The sequence below is a fragment of the Tiliqua scincoides genome, chromosome 2, assembly GCF_035046505.1.
Source record: "Tiliqua scincoides isolate rTilSci1 chromosome 2, rTilSci1.hap2, whole genome shotgun sequence".
NCBI classification, from domain to species: Eukaryota; Metazoa; Chordata; class Lepidosauria; order Squamata; family Scincidae; genus Tiliqua; species Tiliqua scincoides.
This window is the reverse complement of record NC_089822.1, coordinates 205,672,776-205,690,320: the sequence shown is the minus strand read 5'-3', so window position 1 is coordinate 205,690,320 and position 17,545 is coordinate 205,672,776. Positions and strand designations below refer to the sequence as shown.

The 17,545-nt window shown below is 42.7% G+C and overlaps 1 protein-coding gene across 1 annotated transcript in view; it reads left to right on the top strand.

Annotated features, from left to right (window-relative positions):
* CACNA2D2 (calcium voltage-gated channel auxiliary subunit alpha2delta 2) overlaps positions 1 to 17,545 on the top strand; it is a 632,244-nt gene that overhangs the window by 121,987 nt on the left and 492,712 nt on the right. The window contains exon 2 of the mRNA XM_066614251.1: positions 3,217 to 3,333. Within this exon, the coding sequence (XP_066470348.1) occupies positions 3,217 to 3,333 (117 nt within the window). The remainder of the gene's footprint in view (positions 1 to 3,216; positions 3,334 to 17,545) is intronic.

Genomic DNA, 17,545 nt, shown 5'->3' with positions numbered 1-17,545 from the left:
TCTTTCAAGTTACCCTTGGATAGTTTTCTAAAGGTCTTTCTAAATTCTACTGCATCAGATCTCAGACAGGAAGTGTCAGTTGTTTTAACTTCTGTATTTTCTTGAATTGGAAGATTGAGAAATATCCAGTAAGACTTGTTATTAGCTGTTCCAATTTCTCATTTGTAAATTTTGACTTTCCAAATGTTGACGTGAACTTATTTTAAATTTCCCTGATTTTCCTTTCCTGTTTCTTGGGCCATTACACCCCACTCTGTCTCTAGTCACTATGTAGTGGCACATCTTAATGTGATGCCTGCGTCATTACTAACTTAGGGCCCAATCCTATCCAACTTTCCAGTACCGGTACAGCGACAATGCAGCCTTGAGAAAAGGGAACAAATGCTCCCTTATCTTGAGGAGGCTTCCATGATTACACCCTTACTGCAGGATGCAGCACATGTCCCATTGGCATGGCTGCGCTGGTGCTGGAAAATTGGATAGGATTTGGCTCTTAGGTAGTACCTCCAGACTGCTCAGGGAAACATATAACATTTAAAGATTAGAGTTTGTGACATGCTCAGTGAAAGCATCACAGCTTTCATTTTCCTCAGGTTAGCATCAACACTGCTGGCTGTTAAATAGGGGCATCCTGTTCTACGGTAATGGACATGTTCACTTCGCTATTATATAATAGCTGAAGAGTTTCTTTGTTAAAAAAATTGACGCAATGTTTGGTCACCATCACCTTATTGAAATGTTCAAGTAAGCCTCAGTTAATTCTTAGACCTACCTGACCTTTTTAGACTGAAAGCACTAGGGCATGACATGGCAAAAGCTTACCACACCCTAGTTGTATTCTGTGGGCAAGTCCAACCGCCATCAGATTTGCCTTTTCAGAACAAGGAAGTACTGATGTCAGGATGCCCTCTGCTTCTGAAGCAGTCTCCTTGAAGATTGTGCCTTTCTTTTTGCTTCCCTAATTGCGGCTGCTCAGCTAGAGCTACTAGGCCTTCAAAACACATTATTTTGTTATGCTGTTACTTACCTAAAGAGTAATAGGAGAAAGAAAAAAGAGTAAGAATCAGTTATGTTAACAGTTTCTACAGCAGAGAATTCTCCCACTCCCCGCTGCCCTGTGACATGCATCCCTTGCTGTTTGACAAGGGGAAAGGACAGGGATTTGGTATTCAGGCACATCAATTCACCTCCAACTGCCTTTATATTATCGGGTTGTAGTTTGCTGTTTGCTGAACAGCCATTCCTCAAAGCAGGTCAAAGGCAGTTTTATGAAAGGGGCAGTTAGCTAGAAACAACATCTGAAAGACATTTCCTTGTTGGGCATTTGTCTCCATCCCCCTATAGACTACTTGGATTGGAACCTATGTATGTTCCTTCAAAAATCTATTTCAGTAATTGTTTCTTAAAGCTTTTCTTTATGCTGGTAACACTACTCCTATTCACATGATGGGCAAATTGTATAGAATTAAGGTATAGTGGGGAAATTGATTGAACTCACCTGGTTTCTCTGTGTTTGCCTTGCCTTAAGTCAAGCTGACCTCCACGTGCTCCATGTCATGTGTGATGCAAATGTGCAGAAAGTAAAATGCTTGTAGGCCTGATAAACTGTGATTCTTATTCTCCCCTCCATGAATTTTGCCAGGTAAAGATTACAAGTTAGTGTGTCTGCAAGCATTGAAGTTTATGCACACGTGTCACTTCATATGTTCTGGACAATATATGAGGTGAACTGAACCTGAAAGTAGGTGCAATTCTCTACCACGTGTTGGTTCTACAATTTTCCCAACTTTGTGGATAGGATAAATGTCACTACGGTAGAGTTGTGGTTATTTATTGTGGTCCAGTGGGCCCAGAAAATTTATGCGTGGAATTTTTTGCTGGTGTCCACAATTTAGATCTAATTCACAGACTTCCAGGATATTAGAAACATTCGGTGTGCTATATACTTTCTGCTGTAGCCAAAGGCATCTACCAGCCACCCCTTTGTGGCCTCTATCAGTGTGATTTATTGAAATTGTCTTGGCCACTGTCTGTGCTATAGAAATGGTCAACGGAATGTATACAATTGTGTGTGGCATGAATGTAATTCTAATAGTGACAATGAAGATGGAGTGGCTTAATTTATTGGTTACTTTCATATGAACTGCAAATTCATCCCCACTGCAGTGTCACTGAAGCCATGCTGTGAATTCATCCCAAAGTTATTTCGGGTGGCATCAGATAATGCTCCTTAGGCTACATTAACAGTAGAGTTGTATGCGTTAAAAACAAAATCCAAGCAAGTGTGAGTTGTACTCTCTGTGTTTGTTTACCTTGAACATTTTTTCTTTCTTTGAACAGACTGTTATATCAGTCTGTTTCTCTGTTTTGAGCTCCACTGACTCTGCTACCACCTTCAGCCATGTACCATCTGCTGCTAGTCTCTGTACCCATTGAATTATATGCACAGTGGGAGGGATAAGGGCAGTATGCTAGTTTTCATCAGTTGGGCTGGGCATATGTGGAATTTCATGAAGCACTTTTCTGATTGAAGCTTGGGGGCATCCCATGAAAATCCTGAGAAAATGAGAAACTCGATTTCAAAGGCTTCTGACTGGCATGCTCAGCAAGCGATGTCGGAAGAATTTTTTGAAAAGAGAGAAAGTTGGAAATCTGTGAGTGGTTAAGTAACAGACCCAAGTGTTCAGAGAGAGAGAGAAATAGAGAGAGATCCTCCTGTTTAGTAGGACTGTTTCAGACCTCCATCCATCCTTATCACTAGCTCCTTGGTTGTTGTTGTTTAAGACCGCCTTAGCATTAGCATGCAGAATCCTATTTTAGCTGTCTTCTGTTTCATAATTATACATTATAGTGGCATGAAGGTTGTCACTATAGTGTCTGAGCATCTCACAGCTATTCATTCATTTTTTGCCCTCTTTATGAGACAGGAATATGTTGTGCTTGCCCATTTTACCAGTGCAAAGGCAGGGCAGAGAGGCACTTGCAATGATGGCTAGTAGGTTTTGAGCGTGATTGTTCTTTGTGTGAGAAACAAATTATCCTAAAGGAAATTATCCAGGGCAAGAATTTTGATATGAATTGAAGACAGAAAGGAACTTGAACACTTCTTCGTCTTTTCTCTCCCCCCCCCCCCAAAAACCTATTTTGGAAGCCTGAGAGGTTTGTATCTATTTGTCAAAATGTCAATCTCATTCTTTTTTTTTAATCATTCAATAGATCTACAATGACAAAAGGAACCTGTTTGAAGTGAGAGAGAATGTCGCAAAAAAATTAGTGGAAAAAGTGGCAGGAGACATAGAGAGCCTGTTGGCCAAGAAGGTTCGGGCATTAAAGGTAAGGTGCTTCCCTGATGCATTAAAACTTGATTGTTGTGTCTACTGGAGCAGGGAATGAGCCATAACTGAGTTGGTGCATATGATGATGATCTAATATTTGCATAGCCCCCAGGGCCTACTGATGAATACTTCACACAGAATTTTGGAGGTGGAGAGTGAGGTAATGTTTAGGAATTCCCAGTCTGGCAGCTATTCAAGTCAATTATCTTCTTTGTTCTTAGTGTCTCTGCCTACAATTAGAGATCATTTGCAATATGGACAATGCACCTCTCCAATCTGACATGTCTAAATTATCTCGGCCTCTCTCTATATGGAGTTCTTCAGAGAAGTGACCTTTTCACTCCTTTCACTCCTAGGGGTTGTAATCCAAAATGTTCACAAAAGAGCGATAAGAGGGACAGAAAGTATTCTGAGCTGTTTTAATAGTTTGTTGTCCTCTTGGGCTTTGGTGTACATTTTGAATCTAACTTTCTATTTTGTGTAATGTTCCTCCTTAATGAACTTATATTAGTGCTAGAGCAAGGCAGTGGGCTCAGGCTATCATGTAGTTTGAACATGCCCTCTTTGTGCTGATGTACAGTGCCTGGAATTTCTGCTGTAGAAATAATCACAGTGAGACATACTTCAATAAAGCGTTCTTACATGGCTGTGTACATTCCATAATATTTCCTCTTAATTTTTTTTAACTTCAGGTATCATGAAATTTTGCACATGGCAGTGGAATTCATTAGCCCAGGGCACTGAAGCCTTGCAGAACTTAACAAATTGGATAATGTTGGTCCAGGGGTGCAGTTTAAGGGGGACTGGCCAGTACTGGTATGTACCAGTAAACTTGAGTCCTGAGCTCATGCCACTTAGCCCTTTCCATACACCCAGGTTTTAGTTGGTACGTTTGCTTGAAAAGAGCAAACTTCTCCCATATTACTAATAATTATTCAAGCTGCCTGCTACTGCTTTAGTCCGAACAGTGTGCTTGGGCACAGTGGCATTGATTCATGCTTAGGTGACTCATGTTTCAAGTGACCTATGTGGTCTCAGGTGATTTTTGCCTTTAACAGTTCTTAGGGAACTCTGTTCAGTTGTAGAGCAAAATTATCAGCTAAAATATGTCCAGGAGCAGCGCCACCTCCCCAGACTTGTATCCAAAAAACTTACCCATGAAGCCGCACTGGGGAATCTGCCAGCCCCCCACTTATGGCTGCTAAGCCCACTTCCATGGTCATCTGGGTGACCATGTAGCCTCTGTCAATGAGCCTGCTATTAACTCCATGCCAGCCGTGCAGCTACAAAATGAGCTGTAGTCAGATCCCGAAGCTACCTTTCCTGAGGCTTCAAATGCAGGGGGGCAGGTTCTGGGTTGGAAGGAGGTGGAGTTGCACATGCCCATAATGTTGGCTCCGGTACAAAACTGTACCAGAGTATCTGTATCAGTGCCAGTGAGGAGGCTGTAGTGACAGAATGCAAGGCTGAGGACTCTGTTTCTTTAACCACGGAGAGACAGCGGCTCAGAAACGTTGTCGTGTGGAGGAAGTAGGTATTGTGTAATCCCCACCCTTCACTGAGGCAGCAATAAAAAGCTGTCTAGGAGAGGTCAGCCGGCCTTCCTGTGTTGGACAAAGAAGAGTGACCCCGAAACAAAATAGAGGTGGTTCTCTGAGTCAGTGGTGTAGCTAATGATCGTGTAGCCCAGTGCCAAGCTCAAAATGTTGCCCCAGAAGTGATGTCCTAACCGGAAGTGACATAACGCCCAGGCTTTTTAAAAAGAGAAAATTGGGAGGCTCCTACCTCCTCCCGCCAGCAGCACACCACCCGCTTGCTCTGCTGCCTCCCTCCAGTCAGTGGCATAGCTAAGGCATCTATCTGCTACCCGGGGTCAAAGAAGATTTTGTAGCTCCCCCGCATGATAAAATCAAATTTAATTATGTAAATAAAAAAGTTATTGGTTCCATGCTGTATCATAATAACATCTCATTGGCACTCAGAATAATCAGTCTCATAGGTCAGTTTAGAGTTAAGCAAATCTACTTTTTGTTCCACAAGACAGTTGTGTTTTTATTTTCTGGTTAATTGGCCATATCTTTTGATAGAATATAGATATTCCGGTGCAGTTTGTTTCATTGCAGTCTGCATTAAATTACCTTTCCAATGATATAAAACATGATGGTATTATTCTTACATACCAAGATTTTCACAATTTTGGTCACTAGCATCAAGCTCAGCTTGTTACCCTCCTAAACCTTGATGCCCAGTGCAGCTGCTACCCCATGCACCTCCTTAGCTATGCCACTGCTCTGAGTACAATGGGGGCACCACCCCCTAACCTGGGATAGGGAATGTGGAAACGCTCACAAAAAACCCCAATTTAAACATGCAGAATGAGTGACTAGAGCTCTGAACAGCAACTAGTTTGATGGGAGGGCCACTTTGAAGAGGAGATTGGGAGGGTAGGCTCACCTTCCTTCCCTTGAAGGTTGCTAGTAGTTCCTGTTGTAAGTTTTTACTCCCCCCAAATCTTCCCCCTGCCTTTGGATTAGGACCTGAAGGGAAGGAATGACTGGAGTTGGCCTTAGCTGCTCAGGCCCAGACTAGGTTGATCAGATGCAAAGGAGGCAGGGCCGTTGTGCTTTTTAATAATTAAGTAAATTGGAGCTTCCCTCCTTTGAGAAATACTAACTTCAGGGAGTCCCAGCCTGAGTGAGGAACATGGTGGGAGCAAATGTTAAAGCCCCCTCCTCCCATGTCACCGCCCCTATCCAGAGTGCGCCTCCCTGTGACAGTTTAAAAAGAAAACAATGCTAGGGCCAAACTACATATTTAACATCAAGTGTGGTTTGGCTCATGGCTTCCAGTAAATACTCATCAGGGCAAACTTTTTGTCGAAGACTTAAGTTGCGCATGCCTCTGAAACACCCCATATATCCTGATTTATATTCCATATATTGGAATAATGGAATAAGTTTCCTTTCTTTTTAGTAGAATCATCTTTTCCAGGATCTTTTCTTCCCTTTTGTGACTCATAAGAGTGGTGGCATTTAAAAATTATTGTTTGCAGTCGAGAACACGCTGAAAGGGATGCTGAAAATCAGTGAATGGGAGTTGGGTAATCAAAGCAGGGTTCCGATGACATCAGAATGTTTCACCTCATCCGACCCTTCCTGGCAGCCCTCATTTTTCCCTACTGAAGGGTTACCTCATCCTCTATTGAGCTGTTACTGATGGGCAGCACTAACTTCTGTGCCTCTCCTGTTCATACGCCTCTCTCGTTTCACCACTGGTGAAAGATTATGGGCATTCACGTCTCCTCTTTCAAAGCAAATTCTTTGATGCACCATGGGCAAAGGTTAAAGACTGTTTCTTTTTCTTGCGACCTTGGTTAGAATTCAAACCACAGAGGTTTCCCTCCCAAACCATATAAGTTTTTTAAAAAGGGCAGGAAGACCAGTTTGATTTGAAATTCCCTCCCATCTTGTCTACTGAAAGGGGGAGGAGCTAAGCACCCCCAAAGTCAGGGCAAATGTCTTTGGGCAATAAGGGGCAAACTCTTAAGGGGATGGACAGTTGATAAACAAAGGGATGGACAGTTGATATTTTTAATTGAACATGCAGGTGATTTGAATACAGGCTCTCCCCTCCCCCGTGACTTGACCGACAACTGTTGCCGCTTCATTTGCCGTGGGATGTGTCCGGCCACAATTTGTTTTGCCTTATGGGTGCTGCATATTCCAAAGTTTACTAGAGGTTATGCCTTGAAATGTGCAATTTCTGTACCATGACCTCAATAAAGACTGCTGTCTGAATTGATGTTTTTATCTCAGAGTTCATCTTGTCCAGTAAAATGAGTTGTAGTAGTCACGGTGCAGGAAGGGGCAATAACAAAACGGCTCCAGGGAGGGGCGTTGTGCCCTCTGTCTCTAATCCATTTTGGCAGCTGAGTTCATCTGTTTGGCAGCTTGTTGCATCTGTTTCAATAGCAGGACCTTTGGGTACAAGTCCTTGGGTAATTGGAGCTCAGTTTTGAAACTGGCTTCTCTTAACCTGCAGAAAGAATTTGGGCTATCACATTTTCCCAATAACATGTGATTGTGGTTTGAGCTCTGGGGATAATGCGATATCACAGAAACAGAAACTCCACCTTGGGCAAGGGTGCCTGGCTCCCCATTCAACTAATTAGTAAACTGTGGATAAATTGCCAAGCAATTGAACTTCCAGAAACTTGTAGCCTTCTTTCTGTGCCTTGAGGTGGTGGATGAAAATGTTTATAGGACATTGTTCAGTCCAGAAATTCTTACATAGCCATTTGGTGTATTTGGTGACAAAATCACCAGATTAAAGCACATGAACTGCTATCCTATTGAAATGGATGCTGTGACTAGAGCGCTCTGAGAGGCAATTTCACACTTCACCAAGAGGTAAATGTGTTGTCTAAAAGCACTATTTGCTAAAAATGCAAGATTATATGAGGCTGTATTTGGGGAATTGTGTGGGGAGGAAGCTCTTCTTGAACCATTTACATTGACTGTGGCTCTTGGCAGCTTGTTTAACTGTGTCTAGCTTGTACGACTGTGCCATAGTTGTCTAGTTTTCTGAGAAGAATTATTGGGAATCGCAGAAATATAAAGCATTTATACTTCTGTTGGACAGGATAGTCCAACAGACTTCTGGTTGTGAGTATGGGTGCTTAGAGGGTGGAAAATTCAGATTTTTTTTGAATGTTCTTTTTTTCTCTTTCTATGTCTCACTTGCCCATCCCAAGTGTTCAGAGCTAAGTCCATTTATACAGTTAGCGGAATCAATTACAAGTGTGCCGCAGTAGCCATGGATCCCATATCCACAGTTTCACTTATCCGTGGATGCGGGGACCCCCCCACGCACTGGACCCCCCCCCACGTGATTCATACTTGCCAGGGGAAAGCTTCTTTAAACCAGGTTGCTACAAACTTAGCAGCTAGCAGCAACTTTCAGGCTGCCTCTCTTCTAAACAACTAGCTGGAGGTTAACAGGAAATGGACATTAACCACTTACTCTTAGCCTCTGACTAGCTTTCTTCTTTAAGGAAGTTTTAGGCTGGGGTAAGTTATTAAAGCACCGCATGGGCTCATGGGGGGAAGCGGGGGCTCCACACACCCCCTGAAAGCCCATTAGGTCCTTACCAAAAAGCCTAAAGCCAAAAAGCTTTTTAAAGCAGAAGATCACTTGGAACCAGTGGCATAGCTAAGGCGGTGCAGGAGGTAGTAGTTGCACTGGGCAACAGGCTTTAGGGGAGCAACAAATTGAGCTTGACACTAGTGGCCAAAATTGTGAAAATTTTGGTATGTACAAATAATACCATCATGTTATATATCATTGGAAAGGTATTTTAATGCAGAATGCAGTGAAACACACTGCATTGGAATATCTGTATCCTATCAAAAGTTATGGCCAATTAACCAGAAAATGAAAACACAACTGCCTTTTGGAACAAAAAGTGGATTTCTTTAACTCAAAACTGACCTATGAGATTAATTATTCTGAGAACTATTGAGATGTTATTATGATACAGTAAGGAAATGATAAGGTGTTAGTATGAGTCAGCTGGCATTCCCATGCATCATAGTAGAGTTACTGCTGCTAACTGGGTAAAGAGGCACTTTTCCAAGTGGTGTTCCTCTTATATTTAGCAGGGTAGAATAACTATCCCTCTTCATCTCAGCACAGTGTCTCTAATCAACAAAGGGCACACATTTAATGTTTTTACTTAATTGATTAAATTTGATTTTGTCTTGGAGGGGGAACTACAAAATATTTTTTGACCCCAGGTAGCAGATATATACCTTAATTATGCCACTGACTAGGGGAAAGTGGCAGAGCAAGTGGGTGGCATGCTGTTGGAAGAAGGAAGTGGGTTTTCCCCAATTTTCAGTTTTTTAAAAGCCCAGGTGTGGTATCACTTCCGGTTATGACATCACTTCTGAGGCATCATTTTGAGCTCGGCACTGGGCTACATGATCATTAGCTACGCCACTGCTAGGAACTTCTGCTTTAAAGGGAACTTAGCCCAGCAAAAAGGTCCATTTAAAGCAGAAGATCCTAACAGTCTTCTGCTTTGAAGGGACATTTTTGCTGGGGAAAGTCCTTAGAGAAACTGAGGGGGGAGCCGTACTCCCCAGCCCATTAGCTTCTCTAAGAACCTTCCACAGCAAAAAGGTCCCTTTAAAACAGAAGTTCCCAGCAATTTTTTGCTTTAAAGGGACATGGGGTAAGACAAGCTGATTCTTGTCTAAGAACTTACCCCAGGTCCCTTTCAAGCAGAAGATTGCTGGGATTTTCTGCTTTAAAGGGACCTTTTTGCTGGGCTAAGTTCCATTTAAAGCAGAAGATCCTAGCAATTTTCTGCTTTAAAAAACTTCAAAGGTCCACTTAAGGTCCACTTTCTGTTAACCTCTGTCTAGTTGTTTAGAAGAGACCAGGCTGCCAGGAGAGGTGCTTTTTTGGACGAACTCCCACTGTGTTCAATGAGTCTTGTCCCTAGGTACATGTGCATCGGACTGCAGTTTTATAGTTGAATTTGGAGTTTGTAATGGCACATAGGGGAAGAAGTGGTCTCTTAGGGATGTTAGGGACCCACAGATCCCATCCAGGTATTGGTGGTCTGGTAGAAATGAGACATCTCTGATGACTCAACCAAACAGGAGGTGAGCTGCTGCATTTTGCACCGGCTGAGACTTCAGAATCAAAAACAGAAATCTACAATGTGCTCAATCTGTTTTGGTTCCACTGTAAAGAATCTCAGACTCTGTCTTCCATGAGCATATATTGTGCATGCAGAATGGGTTTTCTTGAAGAGGTGTATCCTTTTAATAACTCTGATAGCCATACTATTTTCCTTACAGGTATGTGTTAAGTGGAGTCTTTACAAGTTCTTCAGTTCCTTGACAGGAATAATGAAAGAGAATTCAATTGTTTAAAGACATAGCTGACATACAAGAGCCTTGTCTTTCTTAAGAGAGTCTTGTGGCAATCTCAAGGTTAGCAGCTAAATAATACCTCCTGTGAAGAAATTTCTGATTCATTACAGAGATGGTTGTGCCTCTTAGGGTGCAATCCTAACTGTGCCCAAGGCTGGTGCAAGTCCTTTGCCCTGGCCTGGGAGGTTTGCAAACGTGTCATAAAGCATGTTTGTGCCTCCTTGGATGTCAGCTGGGCCGGCTCAGAGACGTGCACTGGCCCGCAGAGGCAGCATCCAGCCTCCGCTGCACCGACAGAAGGTAAGTCCACGTTGGAGGTCTGGGGGGTGTGGGAAGGGTGGGGAGGAGATGTTTTGGGGTGGCAGTCGGGCCCGTGGGTGGGTGGCAGGCGATCTGGGGATGGGGCCAGGACCCGTATCCTGACCCCATTCCAGGGCAGCACAGATTGGCTCCAGGCTGCTCGAATCTATGCCACCTCTTTAAGTGGCCAAGATCTGAGTAGACCCATTGGGGCTGCAGTGGCTCTCCCCGGAGTAAGGGGAAATGTTTCCCCTTGCCTCGGGCTGAGCCGCTTGCAGCCCAAAACATGCGCTGGATACAGGACAAGCCTGCTGGTCTCCCTGGTCCAGCTCAAGTTAGGATTGCGCTACTTGTAAAGCATTATTATTATTTTAAAAATTTATATCCCACCTGTCCCATGCTGGAGCAGATGCCTAAGGCGGCTTATGGAGATCCAAGAAATTTTATAATTAATAATTAAAATAATTTTTAAAACAATAAAACCACCGGAGGGTGACAATTTAGAAAAAAAGTAGCAAAACAAAAGCACTATTGCAAAGGGCTAATACCAACCCAACACCAGATGAAACAGAAACATATGAAATTCTTCTGCAAGCTGGTATGAGCATCTTTATGATGTACAAAAAGTTGTCTTTTTTGGTTTTGTTGCTGTGCATTCCTGATGCGCTGAGACTTGGTTTTGTTCAGATATTTGGAGGAGCAGAATATGGGCAGCTGTCCAGCATGGCGCAGTGAGTTATAGCAGCCCATCATTAGAAAGCCCAAAATGAACCCAACAAAATAGTTCTTGGTGCTGCATTGTGGTAGCCCTTAGTATACATAGAGCAGTTGTTCTAGGACGGATATGGTTGAACATTTTTGAGATTGTGTGCCCAAATTGGTGATAATCTTTAAAAATTCTCTTGCGTCCCGTTGGGAATTTTGAGCAGTATATGATTATTATTGTTATATTTGCAGTTTACAAGGTTTCTTTTTAATGGAGAAAGAGAACAAAATGCTTGACAAGTATTCTGAAAGAAGTCTGTTTAGGCAACCAATTTACTGCTTCATTTGGCAGTACTGGTGGTTGTTATATATTTATTACGGATGGAGCTTAAAGCATGAAGGGGCGGCATTGCATGCCGTGTGCCAACAAAACGTTTTCATGTGCTACCTTGGGCACACGTGCCATAGACTCACCACCCCTGTTCTAGTACATAGGGAATGATACTCTATGCCAGGGGCCTCTAAACTTTTCGGCCAAAGGGCTGCATCAAATTTCTGGCACAGTGTCGAGGTCTGGAAAAAAAATTAAATATAAAATGTAAATAAATACATTAGAGATGGAACTTAGATAAATGAATAAATGAATGTGCGCAAATCTCCAGGACTTCTCCAAGCACAAACACAGCCCAAGAAATAAAGCACACACTTAAATAGACCCCCATTTCCCTATCCCACAAGCGCAACTCTGGTTGTGTTTGGTCAACTGGGCCAGAGGCTCTCAGAGGATCAGAGGCTGGTCGCAGGCCGGATAGAGGCTTGCCACGGGCCGCATCTGGCCCCTGGGCCGGGGTTTGGAGACCCCTGCTCTATGCTTTAGTTTTGCAAGCAGTTCCATACTTGAAGGCTGACTGGTTTTCCACATCACAGAATGTCAGAGGCAGCAGAGCATGTCTCAGTAGGTTAAAGGCAAGGATGGGTACCTGGCTGGAAGCAGAGGCGTGGAAAAGTGATGCAACTTTCTTTAGATACAGCTCTCGCTTCCAGAGTTGCAGCTTAGCATTTAGAGTACATATAAGATTCCTATTCAGATGAAGGAGAAACAAATATATATTTTTCTTCTCTCTGCTTTTCTCATGAAGCTTGGAATTGGATATTCTGTTGACACATTATATTCATATGCAGTTCCCGACGCACAGCACATAAGCCCACCCAACAATAGAAATGGAAATTAGTCTCTTCTGCTGAGCACTTGTCTTAAAAACCCACACAGCCTAAATGGGAGAAAAACAACATTTAAAGGTATAATCTCCCTGTTTTGTTAATTAATAGTGACAATTCAGCCCTTCTCCCACTTCTTCTTTAATTGCTGGTTGGTTGTTTTTGTTTTAATTATATTTTTAATTTACTCCTAATCAAATCCTGGCTTGTTTGCTGCATGTACTTATTTATTTATTTTGTTCGCGTGTGTGTGCTGCATGCTTCCCTCTGCTTTCCCCAATTGTTTTGTGTTTTTTCTAAGCTGGACCAGGTCCATTAATCCAATTTGAATCCAATCTCTGAAGTCTAGAATTCTAATTTACGGATTGCAAAGAGAGAGAGAGAGAGTTGAACAATGCAAACACTGAAACAGGAGTTTATTGTCTAATCTAATCAGGGGCAATCAGATGTTTGTAACAAGTCTATCAAGCTGCAGTGGGCCTTTTCATGGAACAGTATAGCTCGTCTCCTAATAATGTTAAAGAGATTTAGGGTTTCATGCACATTCATGCAGATTAAGTTGCTACGTATTTTCCTTTCTTCTCTAGGGTAGGCTTGACAGAAGCTCAGCCCACTTTGCTTTTAGAACTTTGTAAGAAGCTTCGTGCTCCATGAAGGATTATCCACATGTTATGGTTCTTTTTGAGACCAACAAATGGCAAGGTTCCTGCATTCCACATGTATATACATGTTTCCCCCTATAGTGGGGTCATGGTTGTCTTATTGTGTTTTCATCATTCTCATGGTGCTACATCCCATATCACTCAAAAGCAGGTTTGGGCTTATCCAAAAACATAAGTCCCAAAGCTTAGAAAATGTTTTGTCAGCTACAGCAGAATGGGGTATGTGCGGATCAGAGGATCCCACTATTGATAGAATATATGGGGGGGGGGGGAGAGAACTGCAGCTTCCAGAAGCTTTCTAGCTTTTTAAAGGAACAGAAACACCTGTAACCGATCTTTCTACAGTTACATATTTTCCTGCTGGGCTGATGAAGAATTCAAAACATTAGGTAGAGAGGAAATCACATTTTTTCCCAGCAATCACGAATAAGGGAATGTTCTCTCCAGGCAGAGGAACCTGGATCTTCTATAGGAGCTTCAAAGTAATTATGCATTCTTTGTATGAAGACACAAGACACAATTATTGAAGTCTCAATTATCTGGAAAAGCTTTAACTGCTGAAATAATTACAGAAAAGGCATTCCGTGTGTGCGCGTGCTCTGGATTCTTCTCATACTATTAGTGCCAATTTTTCTTTTTTTAGTTTCTCTAAGAGAAACTAAAGGATGTGCAACCTGTACACGCTATTGTAGGGAGTTTCCTAGCTTCCTTCCTTCCTTTTCTGCTCTATCCACAGTATGCAATAAATACAGGCTTGCTTCAGGATCCAGCTGAATATATATAGTATAGGGTTATGCAGCAGGCTGGACAGCTGACTTGGACCTTCCTCTAGCATGTGCAAAGAGTGTGCCTATGTTGTTCCCTGCTCCCCTTAAGAAAGTCAGTGTTGCTGGCTATCTATCCATGCTGTGCCCGCCAGAGCTTCTCTCCAACAAGGGGCACAGCTAGGCAGGTGCTACTCCGCTGCTATCATTACTGCTGCAAGGAGGCTTCTATTGCCTGCAGGACAGGCATGTTGCATTTATAGGTCTTTAGCTGTAGTTCTTAGATAGGCATCAAATATGCACATGTGTTTTAGAGACCAAAGTGCTTGCTGAATATAGACTTCTGCAATCCTATCTCTGTGGTAAACCAGTCTTCGGGACCGTCTTGGATGACTGCTTTCTAGGTCACTCAGGATGCATTTCAGCTACAACCTTGGAGAGTAGAACCAAAGCCATTACCCTCCTAAGGAGATGCTTAATAAGTCTCTGTTTTGGAAATACAGTCTCTATGAGCCCCGAGGCGCTTTTGAGCAAGGAAAGATGCTGCTGGAAAATGAATAAGTAAAAATGCAGTAGCTAGAGTTTTTTTTCTCTTTTGCTACAGGCAACATTAAACCTGATACACGTTAGCTACATAGTTTGAAATAGTCTTTGTTTGCACCCAGACTGTGCTGAAGAATAAGCCTACTTTTCCTAATGGTTAGAACAAAACAGTATGAAAATCCATGTGCATAATATGGTTTAGCTGTCTGCTATTGTAGAGTAAACACAGATAGCAAGAGCTTGTTTAACCTTCTCTGCCCCTTGCTCTCCTCAGTCCTCACTGAAACTCCCTGCCTACAACATGCTTCTGCCACCAACTTATTTTCTGACACATCCCAAGATCCACAAGCCCAAGGGGGCTCCAGTGCTGCCACCACTTTGCAGTGAAGGGGTTCAGTCTGGACCAGTGGCAATGTTCTCAATGCACCGTCACTGGTCATTTTGCGATAGCAGGAAGTTCTTCCCGCTGACGCAAACAGCCCATATGATTGGGCCATAAGTGATCCAATTTCATTTATCAGTTTTGTTTATCTGCCCATGCCATCCTTTTTGACTTTGCAGGGTGATCCCTGTGGCTCAGAATGTTGCTTCTAAAAGATCTTGATTTGTACACACTGACAAACAGTCACCCATTGCTGCCTAATTGCATCTCGAAGTGTCATTTTCTACAGGTCTCAATTAGTTTGAAAGTATAACAGAGCCACAATGGTTTTTGTTTAAATTAAGCAAATTAGTATTCATTTATGGTAAATCTTTTGCATTGCTCCAACATACAAAGGCCCATAGAATTGATTAAAACTGCTGTTCTCCTAATTCTGTAGCAAAGTGGTTCTCAGACATTTAGCCCCGGACCCACTTTTTAGAAAGAGAATTGTCAGGACCCACCAGGTGTGATGTCATGATCAGAAGAGACATCATCAAGCCAGAAAATTTTTAACAATCCTAGGCTGCAGTCCTCCCTGCTCTTACCCAGGAGTCCCATTTACTATTATTAAAAGCATATACATAGTAGCCTGTTAAAAGTTCAGACCTGCAACATTTCCCCAAATGCAGTCACATACCATGGAAGCATCAAATCTCATATATTAAGAATAAAATATTGAAATGATTGGGGACCCACTTGAAATTGGCTCACAACTCACCTAGTGGGTCTGACCCACATTTTGAGAAACACTGCTGTAGCATAGTGAGTCACTGATAGGATCTGGACTTGTACAATTGTAGGTGTTAAAAGCAGTGGTGATCTGAAACACAGAATTTGCTGGTTTCAGTTTGTAAATTCATCTGTCTCCCCCTGTCATAAACCACCAACTCCCTGAATCAGGTGGAATGTCCTTGGTGGATGCATCCACTGATTTTGTTAGAGGCTCTGATACCTACCACATTTGATGCCCTTAAACAGGGCCTCCTGAACCTGCATCACATACACATGCTTCATATCACCTCTCTAGTTGAGAATAATGGTGGTCATAAACATGAAAAGAGCCTGCCGTTAGAAGGAGAAATGTCTCCTTTTCTATTGTGGCATTCCTACTTCCAGCACTACAGAAGGGGAAGAGTCTATAGATGTGAGCCTTGTCAAGGTCAAGCCATGTGTCTCCTCGGAGGTTGTATAAGTGCAGCACCAATCCGGATCTTGGTGCTGTAACTTCTCTTTGTCTAACTCCCTATATATGTAACTTCATTCTGGATAACTGTTTGGATTGCTTGCCTGATGCTTTGCACCAGTATCTCAAAACTATTATTATTGCTCTTTGTCTAGCTCAGGGGTGTCCAAACTTTTTGGCAGGAGGGCCACATCATCTCTCTGACACTGTGTTGGGGGCCGGGAAAGAAAAAGAATTAATTTACATTTCAAATTTGAATAAATTTACATAAATGAATATATTAGAGATGGAACTTAGAGATAGGAATGAATGAAGGTCATGCAATAGCTCAAGGCCTATAAAAGGCCTTGCTCAAAGCAAGGCCAGCCTTTCCTTTGCTGCCACTGCTGCATCACAGATGTGAAACAGCAAGCAGTGGAGGGAGCCCTCGTCCTGCAGCTCACGTGAGAGGTCGAACAGTAGGCCGTCGCGCTGAGAGCAGTTGCATCAGCCCAGCGTGGGCTCCAACAAGTCTCCAGAGGGCCAGAGGCTCATTGGAGACTGGGGGCTCCCTGAGGGCTGGATTGGGAGTCCTCAAGGGTTGCAAGTGGCCCCAAGGCCTGGTCTAGCTGGACAGCTTCACTACTACCTAAGCTGGGGCTCTAAGCTGTACAATTTGGCGCCATTCTTTCTGAAAATACCAATGACACTGAAGCACTAGACACAGGAAGGGGCACCCACCAATGTCACAATGTACGAGTACTTTGCCAGCCCAGGTGTCATTCTGTGTCTTTTTTCTGTTTTCACTGTGGACACACTGGAATGACCCTAGGGAAGAGAAACCACATATTTACCTCTGGCATCTGGGCAGATGAAACAAAATTAAAAGTACTGAAAGGTGGTGATTAGTTAAACCTCACTTATTTTTTCAGTAAGTAGTAGTTGTTATCACCTGCTTCTTTTCTTAACCCTCACTACTCTTTACATTACACATCCCTACAATTGAATATAGGTTATAAGCAACGCTGTCCTGAGAAGGGTGCAGGCAGAGTGTGGGCCCAGGACAACTCAACCATTGTGGGTTCCCTATTATAGCCATGTACTGGTCATGAAAGTATAGCACACAGGGTGGCTACCCTAGTTGCTGTTCCCAAGGGACAACTTTGGTCATAAGGATCTCATGGTATCTGCTATCTCCATTATGTGCCACTATTCCTCATACTAGATGGACAAAAAAAATTTTTTTTAGTGTACAGTATGGTTGCTATTGTTAGTGACCCATGCTTTTTTTTTTTTTTTTTTTTTGCATGTCATGTTGTCTAAAGTATGCAAACCTGAAATATGGCTGCATTTTATTCTAATCCAAAAGAAGAGCTGTTTCTGTCTTTCCTCAGCAATTGATGTCCATTAAATCTTTGAGTGACACTGGAACAATGTATGAAATATCTGAGTTGGGTATCTCTTAAATCTTAATATAAAAAAAAAAAA